Source organism: Bombina bombina, chromosome 1 (assembly GCF_027579735.1).
Source record: "Bombina bombina isolate aBomBom1 chromosome 1, aBomBom1.pri, whole genome shotgun sequence".
Classification (NCBI taxonomy): Eukaryota; Metazoa; Chordata; class Amphibia; order Anura; family Bombinatoridae; genus Bombina; species Bombina bombina.
Window position 1 is genome coordinate 74,655,651 of NC_069499.1, and position 22,067 is coordinate 74,677,717.

A 22,067-nucleotide genomic window follows, 5' to 3' on the forward strand; every position below is an offset into this window, starting at 1 on the left:
AAAATTATAAATTGTGTCTTTTTCCGATGTTGTTGTTTTTTTCGTTTTGCCCCGCCCCCTCCTGAGGCTACTGCTTCGGGGCCTACGGCTAAAGGGGGCTTTTGAGCAGATCGTGTAGTTACCCCACTAGACGTGGTAATTGTTGTAGTCTGATTTTCACTCTCTGTTTGGTTATCACAAGGGGGGTGGGTGGGTATTTAAGGTATAGGTTTGTTTGGTTTGTCACATTCGGTTTTGTACACCATTGACAAAGGCTCGTGTTTGAGCCGAAACTTTTGGTTTATTTGCTGCCATTAAACGGAGTGTTTAAGAAAAATCCTGTGTGCCTGCTTGTTTTGGATCCTGGCTACAACACGGAGACCGTCCGTGGGATTCATCGCTTTTTCTACTGTTAGAGATTATATATATATATATATATATATATATATATATATATATATATATATATATATATATATCGCTATCTATCTATCTGTGTATACAGGACTTAACTATTTGTTATTTCCTTTTCTTCAAAGGATTTTAACTTCTAGATTCCTGAAGTTCACATATCCTTACCAGTGCTTTATCACATTTTTTTCTTTGTTTGTTATATATTTTTTGTGATATTACAAGATAACATCTATTTTTAAAATATTTATTAAAACGGACTCCTGATGAAACATGTAGCGATATCAGCTGTTAAACATTGTTCCATGGAAGATTACCAGGTTACCAGTTGCCTTGAATCAGTGAGCAGAGACACTGCAAGATCCCTGCCTGCTTCTATCAGCACAACTGAGTGCTGCAACCTTTGAGAGAGTATTTTGTACACATTGGGAAGAGAATTGGCTCTCATCACCAGCTTTATAGCATTGATCTGCACAAGGATGCGCCTTTTCCTTTTAGACTTTTTGATCAGACTGACTGTGAAGAGGGATAAAAGAAGAGAGCACCTCCTTGGTCCTATTGAAGGATGCAAATATTTTCTACTTATGGGACTGTTATATATTGCTTTTGAAATGTTCGACTTTGTATGGTGAACAGATACATCAATATTTATACTTTATGTAGTATATAGATACATTTTACACTTTCAGATTGGTATATTTGGTGTGTGTATATATATATATATATATATATATATATATATATATATATATATATATATATATATATATATATATATATATATATATATATATATATATATATATATATATACACACACACACACACACATACATACATATTTCTTTTTTAAGACGCAATGAGTCCACGGATCATCTTAATTACTAATGGGATATTCACCTCCTGGTCAGCAGGAGGAGGCAAAGAGCACCACAGCAGAGCTGTTAAATAGCTCCTCCCTTCCCTCCCACCCCAGTCATTCTCTTTGCCTACGTTAGTGATAGGAAGAGGTAAAGTGAGGTGTTAGTATAGATTCTTCAATCAAGACTTTATTATTTTTAAAGTAGTGCAAGATTGTGCTGCTTTGTCCTAGGGTGTAGCCGTAGTCCATATCAGTCTCTACGGGAGAGCTTTGGTGGCTTTAAAGCAATGGGAACTTGTGGGACATAATTCTCACTGCGCCTCCCATACTGATGCTGCCCTGACTATGAAAACCTGAATTAATTTTATTCAGGACTTTCGTTTTCTTTCCAGGTCCATGGGAGGGAGAGGACCTCTTAAACCTCGGAACTGCCTTGCTGCCAGGCATAAAATGAGGTAAGAGCTAACCTTTTTTTCTGGGGGTAGAGATCTCAGAGTAAGTTAGCACACTTTCTTAAATTTACATCTAACCTCATTTAACTTGGATTCAGATTCTCCTAGTCTTTGCAGGGGACATTAAGGCAGTTAGGGGCTGGCATGTCTTTCATTCCCGGACTAATATTAAAGGCTGACTGGGTGAAAGAGACATAATATCTGTATACAAGAGGGATAATGTCTATTTGTTGTCTACAAGCCTAAAGGGGCTGACGACATGGAATCTGTGCAATGCTTATGTAACTTCAGGTTCACAGTAGAGACTCTGCTAACGGTGAAACTAAAGGGCTGTGTACTGACATGCTGCTGTTCAGTCTGTCTGCTTGATCCCGGGGGCTATATTTTGACAATGGCGACCGGGAGAATTCAGGTTTCCTTTTTATTCATAAATAGACTGTGTGGGTACAGTGTGTGCAGCGTTACCGCGATAACAGCGGTGTTACATATTTTAACTTGAGAGCTCTATTTTGGCACTTCAGTAAGGTCTAGCCTTTGATCCCGGTGCCTTCACTCAGATAATGGCAACCGGGAGATTACTAGGGTAATGCCCACGAGGGGCGGAGTTGGTAAACAGCGCCAACGTTTTCTCTCCTCCCTCCTGTCAGTGTGAATATACGCTAGGTGTGGATGATGGCGCCGTATAGAAGACTCTTCCTTCCTGTCACTTCCGTTTATTGGAAGACTCAAAGGATTTTTTGACTAAATGATTGCGCTTCAGTCAGTGCTATAATGAGCTCAGTTTCTGTATAGACAGACTGTCGCTTCAGCTGGGTAAGCTGAGGTATGGATAGAGTACTGACGTTCCTCTCATACATCTTAGACATGTTTCTCCTGGTAAAAATAAAGATGTTACCTTTAAACATTAAAAGGGACAGTATCACTTGCTATATGTTTATTTTTATTAGCAACTGGTTAAGTTTTTATTTAATTATTCTACTATATGTGAGGCAGGTTAATTAAAGAAGTGTACATTCATTTTTCTCTCTCACATGTAGTGCCCTGCGGTTCCTTGCAATTTCCATCTGGAATTGCTGCACAAGACATTGCTTCTTTAATGTCATGGCGATGTCTATGAACAGCAACATTGGCATGCTAATTTAGCTTGCTTCTGCACACAGAAATAAAAAGTTATTTTTAAAATTTAAAGAGACAGTAATTTTTTTTTAATAAAATTTTTTCACTTTTTTCTGAACTTACTCCTTGTAAGGCGTTTGCTGTTTAGGAGTCTGTGGACAATGGTCCATCTATGCCACTATTTTCTCCTATAGTGTCCCACAATTTTTCTAGCTCACATGCAGTGCCTTGTGCTTCCTCTCACACTCCACCCGGAGTTACTCTACATTTCATGCATTATATGTTTTTCCCACATGGTAGACAACATTACTAGAGGAATTATTTTCAATCATTTAGAGTGATTGATTCAGTAGTTGCTATTTCGAATGGCCACAGAGCAGTCGAAACTCATCCGAGAACCAATCCTCTCGACAACCGAGGAATCCCCCTTCTCCAGAGGGAGTAAAGTAACTCCTCTAAACGGACCCTTGAAGTTTAACAACCAAGGTGCAATAGCATCAGCAGAGCCAAACTGCAAACCCACCGCTCGCTAGGTAGCAAAGCTAACCAACAGGCTCTTACAGCTGACGTAACGCCCCACCCCTGCACAAGGAGAGGGAGAGAAAACAACCAGGCAGGTGTTGGAGAAAAAAAAAAAAAAAACACAACCAAAACCCAGGGATAAGTCCCCCAAATAGGAAAACACTGAATCCCAAAGGGCAAGACCACAAGGCAACATAAGTGTAGTTAAACCAGACGGAATCGAACCCCGATCTGAAAAAGCCATAAGATTGCTAGATCTAAGTCAAGCATCCAAGCTAACAAGATGTAATCTCCGAAAAAACACTAAAGTACCAGCTAGACCCTTCCTTCCACAGGGAACCAGAGTCCCCCAGATGAAGAGACTGTCGGACGTGTCCCCAAGAACCTAAACCATCTACCGATGAATGCACAGGCACTGAACGCCCCAAAGAGCAAAGAGGCGGTAAACCCAAAAGGCACCCCCCTCCAGGGGAGTCTGCCACCGGCCATAGGAAAAAGGTCAGACAGACCATCAAGAGCCCAATAAAAAAAAAGCATCTATGAGAGACAGCCTCTCAAGCCCCCACAACACCGGCAGCAAGGCAACTAACATGCAACCACCATGTGCCGAGCAAAGGTCCGCAAAATGCAGAAACAAGAAAGGGAAAGGTCAAACAGGCTAGAGTCCAACCCTAGTCCTAATGAAGACAATAGGGCAAATAACCCATAAGAAAGGAAGGCCCAGAAGCCCGACCTCACCACAGGTACCCAATCCGCCAACAATTCTAAGCTCCCCAAGGAGAACAATGGAATCCTTTCTGACCCAACCCCTAACACCCAAGGGGATAACAGGGACAAGGAGAGAGCCCGAAATTGGACTGACAGAACTCTAGACTACTAGGAGATCCGAGAAGAAGGGGTCAGATTCCACTAGTCAGAATCTGAGGCCTCACACCCCAAACCGGACCAACAAGCTGGCAGACTAACTCGCCGAGGAAAAGGAAGACCTCGAACAGCAAGCACAGGAGGACACAGGATATATACTGCGATAAAAACACGCATCCCGAGCCCAAGAAGAAAAACCCCGGACCATCAGTCGCGAGGCACGGGATTCCGAGGGCTGAGCTCACCTTGGTTCCCGGCCCCTAAGGGGCGGCAGAAACGATCGAAACACCAGTGGCAACACCGGAGAACACCAGGGTGAGCTGCAACCCAAGATCCCATCAGAGCAACAAAAGTAAGGAGTAAGTAGCCACCTCAGCATGACCCGACCTATACTAGCCACCCAACAGCACCTAGTCTCTAGAAGAACTACCAAGGGCAGCCCAAAAGGCCAGAACCGCACATAGCAGCAAGGACCTCAGGCCGGGGATGCGAAGGGACGTGGTGGAACTCCACCGGCCCATGTCTCTGGAGCAGACTGACAGGCCAGCCCAAGCGCTCCCGACATCTGGACCCGAAGGTCTTGATGTAAGTGTAGTGTATAAAAACAACCAAAAACAAATGAACCAGTAGGTCCCGCCGGACCAGCCAGGTGCAACATGCGTCACTAACAATTAACAGTGCACACACCAATGACTTCCATGGAAGAACTAAATCCCAGAATTCCTGTAGGGAAAAAAAAAAAAAAGTAAAAGAAATCCGACTCTGATAAAACAAGGGCACCCGAAGGCATCCGCTCAGAAGGAACTATGTCTCCGCAGGACCTGCCAAACAGACACCGGAACACTCAGAAAAAGAGGCTGGGAAAGCTCATAATAGACCGAACAGAGATAAAAATAACTCCATCTATTCCGAAGAACCGTGCAAGAACTGAGAAGTCCCCGGACGATAAAGAAGAGGATCCCCCAACAAATCAAAAAGACGTCGTAGGACACGCAGCCGCACAATCCTATAACGAAAAGATCATGGGGGAAAAATCACCCCCCGGGGAATATTATAGTGCAGTTCACGGTCTGAACATCCGGAATAGGCAGGCACATAACTGCAAGGAAACGTCGGGATCTTGCAGACGAATCAGCTCCAAACAAAAATATTAAAGCGAAAATGTCCCGCCATCTCCGGGGTAAACAATCCACCCTACTCGAAGGAGACATCAAAGTCAGGGTCACCTGCGAAAACAAAAAGGAGTGTGCGATTGGGAAGGCGCCTCCTGAGGAACAGAGCCCCCGGAGGACGATGGCTCAACAGATCCAAGGTCCCCCGAGCTCGAGGGACCCGGCAAACTATGCAGGCACAAGAGACCAGAGTGGTAGACTTGCGACAACGGGACCAAACGACAATCCTTATTAGAGGACGACTCATTATCTGATAAGACAATAGTCCCAGCATCAGAATCCTCCATGGCTAGGACTAATATAAACACCCAATATTGGAAAACAAAACGACTGGAACCCGAAACACAATGGCTGGGGCACTCACCACCTCCTATGATCAGACCTCAGTGGAGCAGACTCTTTCCTCCGTCGCCACTCAGCCAGGAATGCGGAAGGGGAAGAAACCCCGCCCAAGGGTAAACACGAACGGTCAGCAGATGCCCCGCGAACTCCAAAAGCGTGCCATCGAAAGACAGCAAAACTAGGCCTACATAAAAGGATACGCAAGACTACACAACAGGCATAAACCCATAACCTGAAGGTTTTTAGACCTAGGCCGTACATTCACAAGCCCAGAAAAAAGCCACTATGTACCGCATAGAGTAACGCTACATGTCTCAGCCTCAGTGTCCGTACACACTTACCCAATGCAGGTTGATCACATAAACATAAGAGACCCCTTCCCTGTTCACCAAACCACCCTAAGGAGGAAATATCCCTCGATTCCAAGATCTGTACTGAAGGTGCCTCAGCGAGGCCCATACTATACTGTCATAATAAATCACATTACAGGCAATGTAATAAAAAAATCTACGCCGTGAAACAGGAACACGGCCCTTTAAGTGTGACAAATAGTGGCAGCGCCTCCGTAATGGACTTGAGAGAAGACAGCAGGTAGCGAAGCAAAGTTAGACAACGCCAAATGCTGAAAGGAGCTGTTATAACGAGTCGGGATGGTGTCGCAGGGGAAGCTCCCACTACATCTCTGGACTCTAACTTTCGCCCAGGCCCTCCACGAGAGGCTAACAGGACTACTTAAAACTCCTGTCCCATGTCGAAGGGTAGCACCCTCCATAAGAGACATATTCAAATTAAATAAAAGTATAACAAATGAAAAAAAAAAAAAAAAAAAAAAAAAAAATCAACAAACTTCTGACACTTCTCTGCCAACCTCCTGGGACAAAAGGCAAAGAATGACTGGGGGATAGGGGAAGTGGAAGGAGTATTTAAGCCTTTGGCTGGTGGGTCTTTGCCTCCTCCTGGTGGCCATAAGTAATGAATGCGGCTGTGGACTCTTTCCCATTAGGAATAAAATAATAATAACAATTTTTTATACAGTTTCAGATTGGTATATTTGGTGTGTGTGTGTGTATATATATATATATATATATATATATATATATATATATATATATATATATATATATATATATATATATATATATATATATATATATATATATAACACACATATATAGATACTCCAGGGGGTAAGCGGCCAAAAGCAGTTTGTTAAACACACGGATCATTTTGGAAGTGGTGTGAATTAGAGGGCTCCCTTAGGCAAGAGAACTACTCTCAGTAGGAGCACCCCGATGGCTGTAATCAACTAAATGCATTGATCGTGTTGTATATATTGCCTGCTTCACCTTCCAATGATGTGGGACTGTTACTCCACTTTCTCTGACTGCTATACTTGCCGCTTAACGCGCATGAACTGCTTCTAACAATAGCATCCTCTATGCGACATATGCTCACTAATCTGATTACTTTAAGCAACATTAATGGTTGATGTTGTTTGGAAATAAACGCAACTATACTTCCTGTCATTAATATTAAGACCTGCATTACTATTCTGGACTGTACCAATTAGATGTCTTTATAATATATGATTGGAAATTCTTTGAGCTCACTGCACTGATTTGTGGCTAATCATTGACTTTGTAATTACGAGAATTATTTAGCCTTATAGACATCTTATTGTTTTTGGAGTCATTTATTACCATAGCCATAGGTGTCTTAACATATTTAAGGTGTACTATATATGCCGAATCAATTTTAGAAGTAGGTAATTAAACTTTTGCAAGATTTTTTTGAACATGGTGCATTCATATATCTTGATTTATGAAGACTCAGCTCTCGCTTCATATGCCAATTCACTGTATATTGTATTAAATTTGCAAGGAGAGTGCTAGCTAGGGCATCCTTTTCTCTTTTTCTAGCTTTGCTGAATTTCCTAAATGTTCTTTCTTTTTTAAATTTTGAGATAGATATATATAAAAATATATTTACAATTTTCATTAAAGGCTTCTATGAGCACGTTCTTCTGTGTGTGTGTGTGTGGTGCCACAGATTTAGAAATTACAATACAGAAAAAAAAAAATATTTTTATGGAACAATTTGTTACCTTGCAAACTCGGCCAGCTGCTTGGGATCAGACAAGTCAATGCCTGGTATTCCTCCTGGGGGCAGCTTCTTTCCAGTCATGTATTCCGAATAATCTGGGGGAGAGTTCTCTCCAATAATCTGCTCTTCCACCACAGTTTCATGGTCAATGTCCTTTTTATCATCTAGAAGTGAAAGTGGGAGATAGTCTGAACATCTCAAAATTTACAATAGAAGCAATAGGAATTGCTCCCAGTGGGAGTTAAATATCAGATTTATTTACAATAACAAACAAAACTATACATAAGCTTTTTTATTTCGAACTAAAATTACATTTTATGTGCTACACTGTATGTAAACAATCAGCATTACAAATTGTGCTCATTCGGCTCACATGGTTATGTTCCTTCCTATGGGCTTACTACCTGCAGTAGATCAAATAACATAAATCCAAACTTGCTTAATATCAGGAATAATTTCTCCTGAGTTTTCCTTTATGCTGGATGGCATTATAAAGTAGCCGGGTGAGGGCAGTGTAGTACTTTATAAAATTCATTGCAAAATTTAACAAATTTATTTCATGAAAATTTGAGCAATAAACATTGAAAAGAAATATTAGCCAATTTTAGCTTATTTTTAGCTGGGTGGTCAGTAAAATCAGCTTGGGAGCACACCAACACTACGGATCTAAATTTACTTCTGGCTCCTAAGCACTAATACTATTGACCAATAGACATCATATATTTCCAGGATTCGGTACAAAAACACACCGTAAAAAAAATATTAAAGTGACTAAGGGCACAAGATTAAGAGCAGGAATAAACAAATATAGAACACAAGGGATTCAATGCTACATACAAATTAGAGCAGGACATGTGGCAGACATGCTCAGCTCTCTTTTCTAACTACTAATCCTCCCTTTCAAATCCCGGCATGCCTGAGCTTTCCATGTGCATGTTGTGCAGGTAACAGTGCAGGGTCTTAAATAACTGATGCTCATGTTAAACAGTAATAGAGTTAAATACGGCAGTAGAACATTTATACAGAAGTGGTATAACCACTTGATTGCCTGGGCTCAGCAATTAAATAAAACGCCCTAAGGATAAATTATAAAGAAGAGAAAGTAAGGAAGCCCTACCCAAAATAAATAAATGTAACCCTACTCACCAAGGACAAACTCTACAAAAGCAGGGTATTCAACACAAGAATATTTGAATCATGCACAAACAGATTAAGGGCTAGATTTATCAAAGGGTAGGCGAACTCTGTATGTTCTTCGCCTGTAACTGCGCCCCAGCTCGCCTCCGGAGAGGCGCACATGTGCGCCTAAATTTATCAAAAAAATAGACGTAACTTTGCGCAGGCGAGCTGGGGCGTAGTAATGATAAACTGCGCCTGTCGGGAACAGCATTTACTCCCTATAAATATTTGCGCCGCCATGTTTTGATTATTAAAAAAACGTTTTTTAGGTAACTAATTAGCTAATATTTATATTACACAATGTTTCTGTGCTGTTTGTGCCATAAGTTGACACAAAAATGAATATATCGATATATACATATAAAACTTTTAGTACCATATTCGCCTGTGGAAGCGCAAATTACTGGGAATAACAGTATCTTCTTTGCGCTGAACTTTTGAAAAATTAGTTGAAAGAGTAAAGTACTGCATCTCAAGATGTAAAAGAATGTATTATAATGGTGTTCGACTCAGTCTGTATGGCGAAATAAACAACACGCAATTACAGCCGGAATTATCGGCACAAAGCAATGATGAATAAGCAACTGGGCGTATTTGTAGGTCGGGCTGTTAAATTACGCCTATTACTAATGTATATTGGTGCACTTGGGAGCGCGCCTGGGCGAATGCAAGTGAAGTGCGAAGATATTTCTTTCAGATTTGCGCAATTATAGGCGCAGAGTGCTTTGATAAATAGGAGGATCCGTTTGTATGCGTTATTTTGGACGATATTAGAGGAGAATGGCTTTGATAAATCTAGCCCTAAGGGGATCAAACATTTTATACAGCAAAACACTGAGAACACTTAAAAAAATAAAACACATCTTACAAAACCCTTTGCAATCATATATTAGATCAGAGCTTAACAAATATGTCAACATCTAGGAGATACAGGGGGTTGGACAAAATAATGTGAACACCATTATTATAGGGAGTTGATTGCAACGATATATTTTTGATCTTTTCTTTGTCTATATTCTCTAGGCTGCATGCAAGTGTAGTACAAGTAGTCTGTAAAATAGGCGTCTTGTTAGACTTCCAAAGAGGAAAAATTCATAGGAGCATCTATATCCATAACAGCCAAACTGTTCAGTGTTTCAAGAGCAACACTAAATCAGGGAAGCAGAAAAGTGGGAGAAAACCAAAGTTAGTGATAGAGACTGTTGAAACACTAGCAAGGATTGTGTCCAAACACAGAAAATTCCTTTCCTTCCGGATAGAGTCTCCACAGCTTTATTCCTTACTGTTGGGAAATACAACACCTGGTCACCAGGAGGAGGCAGACACACCCCAGCCAAAGGCTTAAATTTCCCTCCCACTTCCTCATTACCCCAGTCATTCTGCTGGGAGAACAAGGAAAAGAAGGAGAAACATTAGGGTATAAATGGTGCCAGAAGAATAAAAATAAATAGGGGACCACCCATAGACAAGAAAAAACATGCGGGGGCCGTGGACTCTCCCTATGTGGAAGGAAAGGAATTTATCTGGTAAGCATAAAACATAATTTATGCTTACCTGATAAATTCCTTTCTTCTGTAGTGTGATCAGTCCACGGGTCATCATTACTTCTGGGATATTACTCCTCCCCAACAGGAAGTGCAAGAGGATTCACCCAGCAGAGCTGCATATAGCTCCTCCCCTCTACGTCACTCCCAGTCATTCGACCAAGGACCAACGAGAAAGGAAAAGCCAAGGGTGAAGTGGTGACTGGAGTATAAATTAAAAAATATTTACCTGCCTTAAAAACAGGGCGGGCCGTGGACTGATCACACTACAGAAGAAAGGAATTTATCAGGTAAGCATAAATTATGTTTTCTTCTGTTAAGTGTGATCAGTCCACGGGTCATCATTACTTCTGGGATACCAATACCAAAGCAAAAGTACACGGATGACGGGAGGGATAGGCAGGCTCTTTATACAGAAGGAACCACTGCCTGAAGAACCTTTCTCCCAAAAATAGCCTCCGATGAAGCAAAAGTGTCAAATTTGTAAAATTTGGAAAAAGTATGAAGCGAAGACCAAGTTGCAGCCTTGCAAATCTGTTCAACAGAGGCCTCATTCTTGAAGGCCCAAGTGGAAGCCACAGCTCTAGTAGAATGAGCTGTAATTCTTTCAGGAGGCTGCTGTCCAGCAGTCTCATAAGCTAAACGAATTATACTACGAAGCCAAAAAGAAAGAGAGGTAGCGGAAGCTTTTTGACCTCTCCTCTGCCCAGAGTAAATGACAAACAGAGAAGACGTTTGTCGAAATTCCTTAGTTGCCTGTAAGTAAAATTTTAGAGCACGGACTACATCCAGGTTGTGCAGTAGACGTTCCTTCTTTGAAGAAGGATTTGGGCATAAAGAAGGAACAACAATCTCTTGATTGATATTCCTGTTAGTAACTACCTTAGGTAAGAACCCAGGTTTAGTACGCAGGACTACCTTATCCGAATGAAAAATCAAATAAGGAGAATCACAATGTAAGGCTGATAATTCAGAGACTCTTCGAGCCGAGGAAATAGCCATTAAAAATAGAACTTTCCAAGATAACAACTTTATATCAATGGAATGAAGGGGTTCAAACGGAACGCCCTGTAAAACATTAAGAACAAGGTTTAAACTCCATGGTGGAGCAACAGTTTTAAACACAGGCTTAATTCTGGCCAAAGCCTGACAAAAAGCCTGGACGTCAGGAACTTCTGACAGACGTTTGCGTAACAGAATGGACAGAGCTGAGATCTGTCCCTTTAATGAACTAGCAGATAAACCCTTTTCTAAACCTTCTTGTAGAAAAGACAATATCCTAGGAATCCTAACCTTACTCCAAGAGTAACCTTTGGATTCACACCAATATAGGTATTTACGCCATATCTTATGGTAAATCTTTCTGGTAACAGGTTTCCTAGCCTGTATTAAGGTATCAATAACTGACTCAGAAAATCCACGTCTTGATAAAATCAAGCGTTCAATTTCCAAGCAGTCAGCTTCAGAGAAGTTAGATTTTGATGTTTGAAGGGACCCTGTATCAGAAGGTCCTGTTTCAGAGGTAGAGACCAAGGTGGACAGGATGACATGTCCACCAGGTCTGCATACCAAGTCCTGCGTGGCCACGCAGGTGCTATTAGAATCACTGATGCTCTCTCTTGTTTGATTCTGGCAATCAATCGAGGAAGCAACGGGAAGGGTGGAAACACGTAAGCCATCCTGAAGTCCCAAGGTGCTGTCAGAGCATCTATCAGGACTGCTCCTGGATCCCTGGATCTGGACCCGTAACGAGGAAGCTTGGCGTTCTGTCGAGACGCCATGAGATCTATCTCTGGTTTGCCCCAACGTCGAAGTATTTGGGCAAAGACCTCCGGATGAAGTTCCCACTCCCCCGGATGAAAAGTCTGACGACTTAAGAAATCCGCCTCCCAGTTCTCCACTCCCGGGATGTGGATTGCTGACAGGTGGCAAGAGTGAGACTCTGCCCAGCAAATTATCTTTGATACTTCCATCATAGCTAGGGAGCTTCTTGTCCCTCCCTGATGGTTGATGTAAGCTACAGTCGTGATGTTGTCCGACTGAAACCTGATGAACCCCCGAGTTGTCAACTGGGGCCAAGCCAGGAGGGCATTGAGAACTGCTCTCAATTCCAGAATGTTTATTGGCAGGAGACTCTCCTCCTGACTCCATTGTCCCTGAGCCTTCAGAGAATTCCAGACGGCACCCCAACCTAGAAGGCTGGCGTCTGTTGTTACAATTGTCCAGTCTGGTCTGCTGAATGGCATCCCCCTGGACAGATGTGGCCGAGAAAGCCACCATAGAAGAGAATTTCTGGTCTCTTGATCCAGATTCAGAGAAGGGGATAAGTCTGAGTAATCCTCATTCCACTGACTTAGCATGCACAGTTGCAGTGGTCTGAGGTGTAAGCGTGCAAAGGGTACTATGTCCATTGCCGCTACCATTAAGCCGATTACCTCCATGCATTGAGCCACTGACGGGTGTTGAATGGAATGAAGGGTGCGGCAAGCACTTTGAAGTCTTGTTAGCCTGTCCTCTGTCAGGTAAATCTTCATTTCTACAGAATCTATAAGAGTCCCCAGGAAGGGAACTCTTGTGAGTGGAACGAGTGAACTTTACTTTTCGTTCACCTTCCATCCATGTGACCTTAGAAATGCCAGCACTAACTCTGTATGAGACTTGGCAGTTTGAAAGCTTGAAGCTTGTATCAGAATGTCGTCTAGGTATGGAGCTACCGAGATTCCCCGCGGTCTTAGTACCGCCAGAAGAGCACCCAGAACCTTTGTGAAGATTCTTGGAGCTGTAGCCAATCCGAATGGAAGAGCCACAAACTGGTAATGCCTGTCTAGGAAGGCAAACCTTAGGTACCGATAATGATCTTTGTGAATCGGTATGTGAAGGTAAGCATCTTTTAAATCTACAGTGGTCATGTATTGACCCTCTTGGATCATAGGTAAAATTGTCCGAATAGTCTCCATCTTGAACGATGGAACTCTTAGGAATTTGTTTAGGATCTTTAAGTCCAGGATTGGTCTGAAAGTTCCCTCTTTTTTGGGAACCACAAACAGATTTGAGTAAAACCCCTGTCCCTGTTCCGATCGTGGAACTGGATGGATTACTCCCATTAACAAGAGCTCTTGTACGCAGCGTAGAAACGCCTCTTTCTTTGTCTGGATTGTTGACAATCTTGACAGATGAAATCTCTCTCTTGGAGGAGAGTATTTGAAGTCCAGAAGGTATCCCTGAGATATTATCTCTAGCGCCCAGGGATCCTGAACATCTCTTGCCCAAGCCTGGGCGAAGAGAGAAAGTCTGCCCCCCACTAGATCCGATCCCGGATCGGGGGCCCTCAATTCATGCTGTTTTAGGGGCAGCAGCAGGTTTCCTAGTCTGCTTGCCCTTGTTCCAGGACTGGTTAGGTTTCCAGCCTTGTCTGTAGCAAGCAACAGCTCCTTCCTGTTTTGGTGCAGAGGAAGTTGATGCTGCTCCTGCTTTGAAATTACGAAAGGAACGAAAATTAGACTGTCTAGTCTTGGCTTTGGCTTTGTCCTGAGGCAGGGCATGGCCTTTACCTCCTGTAATGTCAGCGATAATCTCTTTCAACCCGGGCCCGAATAAGGTCTGCCCTTTGAAAGGTATATTAAGCAATTTAGACTTAGAAGTAACATCAGCTGACCAGGATTTTAGCCACAGCGCCCTGCGTGCCTGAATGGCGAATCCTGAATTCTTCGCCGTAAGTTTAGTAAGATGTACTACGGCCTCCGAAATTAATGAATTAGCTAGTTTAAGGACTCTAAGCCTGTCCGTAATGTCGTCCAGAGTAGCTGAACCAATGTTCTCTTCCAGAGACTCAATCCAGAATGCCGCTGCAGCCGTGATCGGCGCAATGCATGCAAGGGGTTGCAATATAAAACCTTGTTGAACAAACATTTTCTTAAGGTAACCCTCTAACTTTTTATCCATTGGATCTGAAAAAGCACAGCTATCCTCCACCGGGATAGTGGTACGCTTAGCTAAGGTAGAAACTGCTCCCTCCACCTTAGGGACCGTTTGCCATAAGTCCCTTGTGGTGGCGTCTATTGGAAACATTTTTCTAAATATCGGAGGGGGTGAGAACGGCACACCGGGTCTATCCCACTCCTTAGTAACAATTTCAGTAAGTCTCTTAGGTATAGGAAAAACCTCAGTACTCGTCGGTACCGCAAAATATTTATCCAACCTACACATTTTCTCTGGTATTGCAACTGTGTTACAATCATTCAGAGCCGCTAACACCTCCCCTAGTAATACACGGAGGTTTTCCAGTTTAAATTTAAAATTTGAAATATCTGAATCCAGTCTGTTTGGATCAGAACCGTCACCCACAGAATGAAGTTCTCCGTCCTCATGTTCTGCCACCTGTGACGCAGTGTCTGACATGGCCCTAATATTATCAGCGCACTCTGTTCTCACCCCAGAGTGATCACGCTTACCTCTTAGTTCTGGTAATTTAGCCAAAACCTCAGTCATAACAGTAGCCATATCCTGTAATGTGATTTGTAATGGCCGCCCAGATGTACTCGGCGCTACAATATCACGCACCTCCCTCTGAGCGGGAGATGTAGGTACTGACACGTGAGGCGAGTTAGTCGGCATAACTCTCCCCTCGTTGTTTGGTGAAATTTGTTCAATTTGTACAGATTGACTTTTATTTAAAGTAGCATCAATACAGTTAGTACATAAATTTCTATTGGGCTCCACTTTGGCATTGCAACAAATGACACAGGTATCATCCTCTGAATCAGACATGTTTAACACACTAGCAAATAAACTTGCAACTTGGAAATATTAAAATGTACTGTGCCTTTAAGAAGCACAGAAGATCTATGACAGTTGAAAATTAATAAATTGAAACAGTTATAGCCTCAATCCTTGTAAACAACACAACTTTAGCAAAGGTTTAATCCCATTAGCAAAGATAACAAATTCTGAAAGCAGGAAACAAATTACAGAATAAACGTTTTTTATCTCAGTCAAACTATAATTCTCACAGCTCTGCTGAGAGAAATTACCTCCCTCAAAATAAGTTTTGAAGACCCCTGAGCTCTGTAGAGATGAACCGGATCATGCAGGGAATACAATGAGTTGCTGACTGAAATATTTGATGCATAGAAAAAGCGCCAAAAAACGGCCCCTCCCCCTCACACACAGCAGTGAGGGAGAACAGAAACTGTCAGAAAAACAGATTAAGCAACTGCCAAGTGGAAAAATAGTGCCCAAACATTTATTCACACAGTACCTCAGCAAATGAAAACGATTTTACATTCCAGCAAAAACGTTAAACATAATCTCTAGTTATTAAACAGCTTTATGTATTTCTTACAGTGTAATTCTAGTGAAGTACCATTCCCCAGAATACTGAAGTGTAAAGTATACATACATGACATTATATCGGTATGGCAGGATTTTCTCATCAATTCCATTGTCAGAAAATAAAAACTGCTACATACCTCTATGCAGATTCATCTGCCCGCTGTCCCCTGATCTGAAGTTTACCTCACTCCTCAGATGGCCGAGAACAGCAATATGATCTTAACTACTCCGGCTAAAATCATAGCAAAACTCTGGTAGATTCTTCTTCAAACTCTGCCAGAGAGGTAATAACACACTCCGGTGCTATTTTAAAATAACAAACTTTTGATTGAAGATATAAAACTAAGTATAATCACCATAGTCCTCTCACACATCCTATCTAGTCGTTGGGTGCAAGAGAATGACTGAGAGTGACGTAGAGGGGAGGAGCTATATGCAGCTCTGCTGGGTGAATCCTCTTGCACTTCCTGTTGGGGAGGAGTAATATCCCAGAAGTAATGATGACCCGTGGACTGATCACACTTAACAGAAGAAATTATGTTTTCCTTCCTAAGATAGGGAGAGTCCACAGTTTAGGACACAAGGAAGGAACCTTAATCTTCTGATTGATGTTGCGATCTGAGAACCTTAGGAAGCAAACCTAATTTGAAAAATCAGATAAGGGGGCTCACATTGCAAAGCAGAGATCTCATAAACTCTGCACGAAGAGGCAATAGCCAATAAAAAGAGAACATTCCAAGATAACTAATGTCAACGAAATGTAGAGGCTCAAACGTAACCTACTGCAAAACCCAAAGAACGAGATTTAGGCTCCATGAAACAGCCCCAGATCTAAACACAGGTCCGATCCTAATCAGAGCCTTAACAAAAGATTGCTTCAGGGAACTAGCAGAAAGGTCCTTCTCCAGCCTATCCTGGAGAAAAGATAAGATCCTGGCAACCTTAACTCTGTGTCTGGAAAAACTGGGAGGGAGGACTCCTCCTGAGTCCACAACCCCTGTGCCTTCCTGGCACCCCATCCGGAATATGCTTGAGTCCATAGTCACAATCTCGCAGGATGGTCTTAAAAAGCATGTCCCTTGGGACAGATCTGGACAGAGCTACCAAGAGAGTGATTCTCTTGACCGGCTGTCTAATACAATCTGTTGAGACAAATCTGAATGATCACCGTTCCACTGCCTCAGCATGCACAGTTGTAAAGGTCTCAGACGGAACCTGGCAAAGGGAATGATGTCCATGCAGGACACCATGAGACACCTCCATACACTGAGCCACAGAGGAACTCAAGGAAGTCTGGAGGGCAAGACATGCCGAAGTTAGCTTGCAACGTCTCTAGTCTGTTAGAAATATCCTCATGGATATGGAGTACCCAGGAATTCCACCCTGGTACTTGGGATAAGAGAACTCTTTTCCAAGTTTATCTTCCATCCATGAGAAGGGACTCAGAGAATTCTTCCACAAGACGAAAGGATGGTGCTTGCACCAGAATATCGTCCAAGTATGGGGCTACTGCAATACCAGAGTTCTGGCAACGGCTAGAAGAGCCCCCAGAACCTTCATAAAGATTCTCGGAGCAGTAGCTAGGTCAAACGGAAGGGCAATGAACTGGAAGTGCTGGTCCAGGAATGCAAACCTCAGGAACTGAAAGTGTTCCCTGTGGATTGGAACATGAAGCTAAGCGTCTTTCAGATCTATAGTGGTCATAAACTGGCCTTTCTGAATCAAAGGAAGAATGGACCTTATTGTCTCCATCTTGAAGGAAGGGACACTGAGAAATGTGTTTAAGCACTTTAGCTCCAGAATTGGGCAGAACGTTCCCTCCTTCTTTGGGACCAAGAAAAGGTTTGAATAAAACCCTAAACCTCTTTCTTCGATAGGAACCGGGACAACAACCCCCAAGGAGGATAGATCCCGAACACACCCTAGAAAGGCATCCCTCTTTTCTGGTCTGGTAGACAGATTCGAGAGAAGGAATCTGGCCCTTGGTCGATGAGATTTGAAGCCTATCTTCTATCCCTGATATACCATCTCCAGGACCCACGGATCCTGTACATCCTTGAACTAGGCATCTGAAAAAAAGACAGTCTGCCCCCTACACGATCCGATCCCAGATTGGGCCGATCTGTTTTTTGGCAGGCTTTTTATTCTGCTTGGATTTATTCCAGGACTGAGACAGCTTCCAAGTACTCTTGGGCTGCTCGGGCTTGGAGGATTGTTGTCATTGGGTTTTGTCAGAACGAAAGTTAGAAGATTGTCGTCCCTTAGACTTGTTCTTCTTATCTTGTGGTAGGAAGGAACCCTTGCCTCTGGTAACTAGAAATAATGGAGTCCAGGCCTGGACAAAATAAAATCTTTCCCTTGAAGTGAAGAGAAAATGAGCTTGGACTTAGAAGTCATATCCGCAGACCAAGACTTCAACCAGAGCGCCTGGCGGGCTAGGAATGCAAAGCCAGAGGCGTTAGCATTTAGGCAAATAATTTGCATGGTCGCATCACAGATAAAAGAATGAGCAATTCTCAGAGCTTTAATTCTGTCTTGAATATCCTCGAGGGGAGACTCCACCTCAATGAGTTCCGACAGAGTCGCACCAGTAGGTAGCCGCTCCGGCAACTGCAGTCGCTGGTTGAAACAAAAATCCTGTATGTTCAAACATCTTTCTCAGAAAGGTTTTCATTTTCTTATCCATCGGCTCTCTGAACAAAGAACTATCCTCAAGAGGTATGGTAGTACGTTAAGCAATCGTAGAGATAGCACCATCAACCTTAGGAATGGAGCCCCACAAATCCAGTTGAGAGCCTGGGAACAACTTTTTTTTTTTTTAAAAAGTAGACGAGGGGAAAAAGGAAGAACCAATTCTTTCCCATTCGTTCTTAATAATGTTCCACATCTAAACCGGCACAGGAAAAGTCAAAGGAACTTTCTTGTCTTCGTAAACTCTGTCTAATTTAGGTATCATAGGTTCTTCAGGCAACACGTCCTCTGAACCTCTAAGGTAGACAGAACCTCCTTTAATAAAAAACACAAGTGCTCTATTTTAAATCTAAAGGAAAGTTCCTCTGCAGCAGGAGGCTTAGACGCTAAGGACGCCAACCCAGAAAGTTCACCCTCTGAAGCTACAGAGGTTAACTCATCATCGGATAACTGGGACATAATAACTAAATCCGATAAATATTTAGAGCAGGGCTCGACAAGCCCAGGAGCCTGGGAGCCACTGGCTCCTAGAATTTTACCCCTGCCTCTTAACTTTTTGGGTTGTTCTCCATATATCTATATACAAATCCCACTGTCTGGCTCATAAAAATATGCCTGGCTCCTAAATTTTAAACAGATTTGTCAAGCACTGATTTAGAAAACACTGTGTCAATTAGGGATAGGTTTGTAAATGTGCGGCAAAGTCCGCAGGAAGAAGGCCCCCTCCGGATGGAGGATTAGATGTGCTACAGGGAACTGCATGGGGAGTGGATAATGTAGCAAGGGTAGTAATCTCACGGGACACCGAGTCCTGAGGGGTAGACGACTCAGAGGGACTAAGAACCTTAGCAGGCTTGTCTCCCTTCTTAGACTTTATAACGGTGTAAAGGCATGTGGAACATAATTGAGTGGGCAGGAAAACCACGGCCTCCTCACAATATAAACAGGTATGATTTAGTACAGAAGGAGTACCTTCTAACATGTCAGAGTCCTCCATAGCTCAGGTTATACCCACAGGAGGACACAAATAAAAACTTTTTTTTTTATTATTATAGAAAACTGCACCTTTATACTCCCAATGGCTGGGGCACTCACCACCTCCTAGACAAAGACAGTTAACAGGAAACGCTCTCCTCAGGTTCAAGTATCAGCCGGAATGGAGGAAATTGAAATAGACCACACCCAGTCACATGGAGTGGAAGACAGTACTTCCCCTGTTATTACAAGTACAGAAAGTAATAGGAGATGTGCAACAATTTAAAAAACGAAAGTTAAACCTGTTTGTTCCAGCCAAAAACACACAGTCTATCAGCCCAGGAAAAAAAAAAAAAATCACACAAAGCAGCATGTAAATAATTAATACAGTGATTAATTAATTAACCCCAACTGTTCAATAAACCCCCTTCAGAGGATATTAACCCTGGATCCTTACAAGGTATAAAGGAGCCACACTGTGACCCTGTTATAGCCGTGTAAGAATTGAAACGATCTTACCTCCAGGATCCATGCTGTGAAACAAAACACAGCCTCTCAAGTGTGACAGTCTTATAGCAGCGTCCCTGACATGGACTTGAGTGAGAGAAAGCAGGCAGTGAAACTCGTCAACACGGATTGCTTAGAACAAAACTGGGGAATGGGTAACTAAGGAATTATCTATCATTTAAAATAATAAAAATTCTGCAGTAGACTGTCCCTCTAAAATACTTTTTACCTCTGTGATTACCAGGGCCGATGCTAGGATTTTTGGCCAAACAGGCGAGGATACATTTTGGGTACCAGCCCGAACGGCGAACTGACGTTTTAAGTGGGACATCAGTAGAAAAAAAAAGTTAAATCAGTCAAATTGCCCTGCACACATATGAGGAAAGGGAGGGAAGAAAGGGGAGGTTCTTTATGTCAAAAGCATTCAAACAAGGCCATAGGGAAAATGACAAAAATAACTTGTTTGATTGAGAGCTTCCATTTGTATGGTTGTATTATTAGGGACTTGGGTTTTGGGAGAGACCTTGACGTGGTATCTGGGCTTGTCCCATTTGACCAGATGCAGTAACTAACCCTTCCAGTTTTGCTTTTAATCTTAGCTGAGAGCTTGCAAGAGAGTGCTGGACTTTGTGTGTGTTGTATTAATTTATTTTATAATTTTCCCTATGGGCCTTGCACCCAGACTTGTCTGGGGTTAACTGCCTGTGACTCTAGGGAGAGCACAGCTCCCTGAAAGTTCTATTTCCCTGAGTGTTCTATTGAGCACCCCAGGGCTGAGCATATTGCAGGGTCATAGGATGTGTACCGAGTCCAGTCTGGAAGTGCAGTCCCATACTTTGTTTGATGAAGGGGTGAGACCCCCGAAACATTAAAAACAGAATTTATGCTTACCTGATAAATTACTTTCTCCAACGGTGTGTCCGGTCCACGGCGTCATCCTTACTTGTGGGAACCAATACCAAAGCTTTAGGACACGGATGAAGGGAGGGAGCAAATCAGGTCACCTAAACGGAAGGCACCACGGCTTGCAAAACCTTTCTCCCAAAAATAGCCTCCGAAGAAGCAAAAGTATCAAATTTGTAAAATTTGGCAAAAGTGTGCAGTGAAGACCAAGTCGCTGCCTTAAATATCTGATCAACAGAAGCCTCGTTCTTGAAGGCCCATGTGGAAGCTACAGCCCTAGTGGAGTGAGCTGTGATTCTTTCAGGAGGCTGCCGTCCGGCAGTCTCATAAGCCAATCGGATGATGCTTTTAAGCCAAAAGGAAAGAGAGGTAGAAGTTGCTTTTTGACCTCTCCTTTTACCAGAATTGACGACAAACAGACAAGAAGTTTGTCTGAACTCTTTTGTAGCTTCTAAGTAGAATTTTAGAGCACGGACTACATCTAAATTGTGTAGCAAACGTTCCTTCTTTGAAACTGGATTCGGACACAAAGAAGGTACAACTATCTCCTGATTAATATTTTTGTTGGAAACAACCTTTGGTAGAAAACCAGGCTTAGTACGCAGAACAACCTTATCTGAATGGAACACCAGATAGGGTGGAGTACACTGTAGAGCAGATAACTCAGAAACTCTTCTAGCAGAAGAAATAGCAACCAAAAACAAAACTTTCCAAGATAACAACTTAATATCTATGGAATGTAAAGGTTCAAACGGAACCCCTTGAAGAACTGAAAGAACTAGATTTAAACTCCAGGGAGAAGTCAAAGGTCTGTAAACAGGCTTGATCCTAACCAAAGCCTGAACAAATGCTTGAACATCTGGCACAACTGCCAGTCGTTTGTGTAGTAGGACAGATAAAGCAGAAATCTGTCCCTTTAGAGAACTCGCAGATAATCCTTTATCCAAACCTTCTTGTAGAAAGGAAAGAATCCTAGGAATCTTTATCTTATTCCATGGGAATCCCTTGGATTCACACCAGCAGATATATCTTTTCCATATTTTATGGTAAATCTTTCTAGTTACCGGTTTTCTGGCTTGAACCAGAGTATCTAACACGGAATCTGAAAACCCAC

The 22,067-nt window shown here is 42.5% G+C and overlaps 1 protein-coding gene across 1 annotated transcript in view; it reads right to left on the bottom strand.

Annotated features, from left to right (window-relative positions):
- Positions 1 to 22,067, bottom strand: part of YY1 (YY1 transcription factor) — a 111,601-nt gene that overhangs the window by 30,090 nt on the left and 59,444 nt on the right. The window contains exon 2 of the mRNA XM_053697460.1: positions 7,825 to 7,987. Coding sequence (XP_053553435.1) covers positions 7,825 to 7,987 — 163 coding nt within the window. The remainder of the gene's footprint in view (positions 1 to 7,824; positions 7,988 to 22,067) is intronic.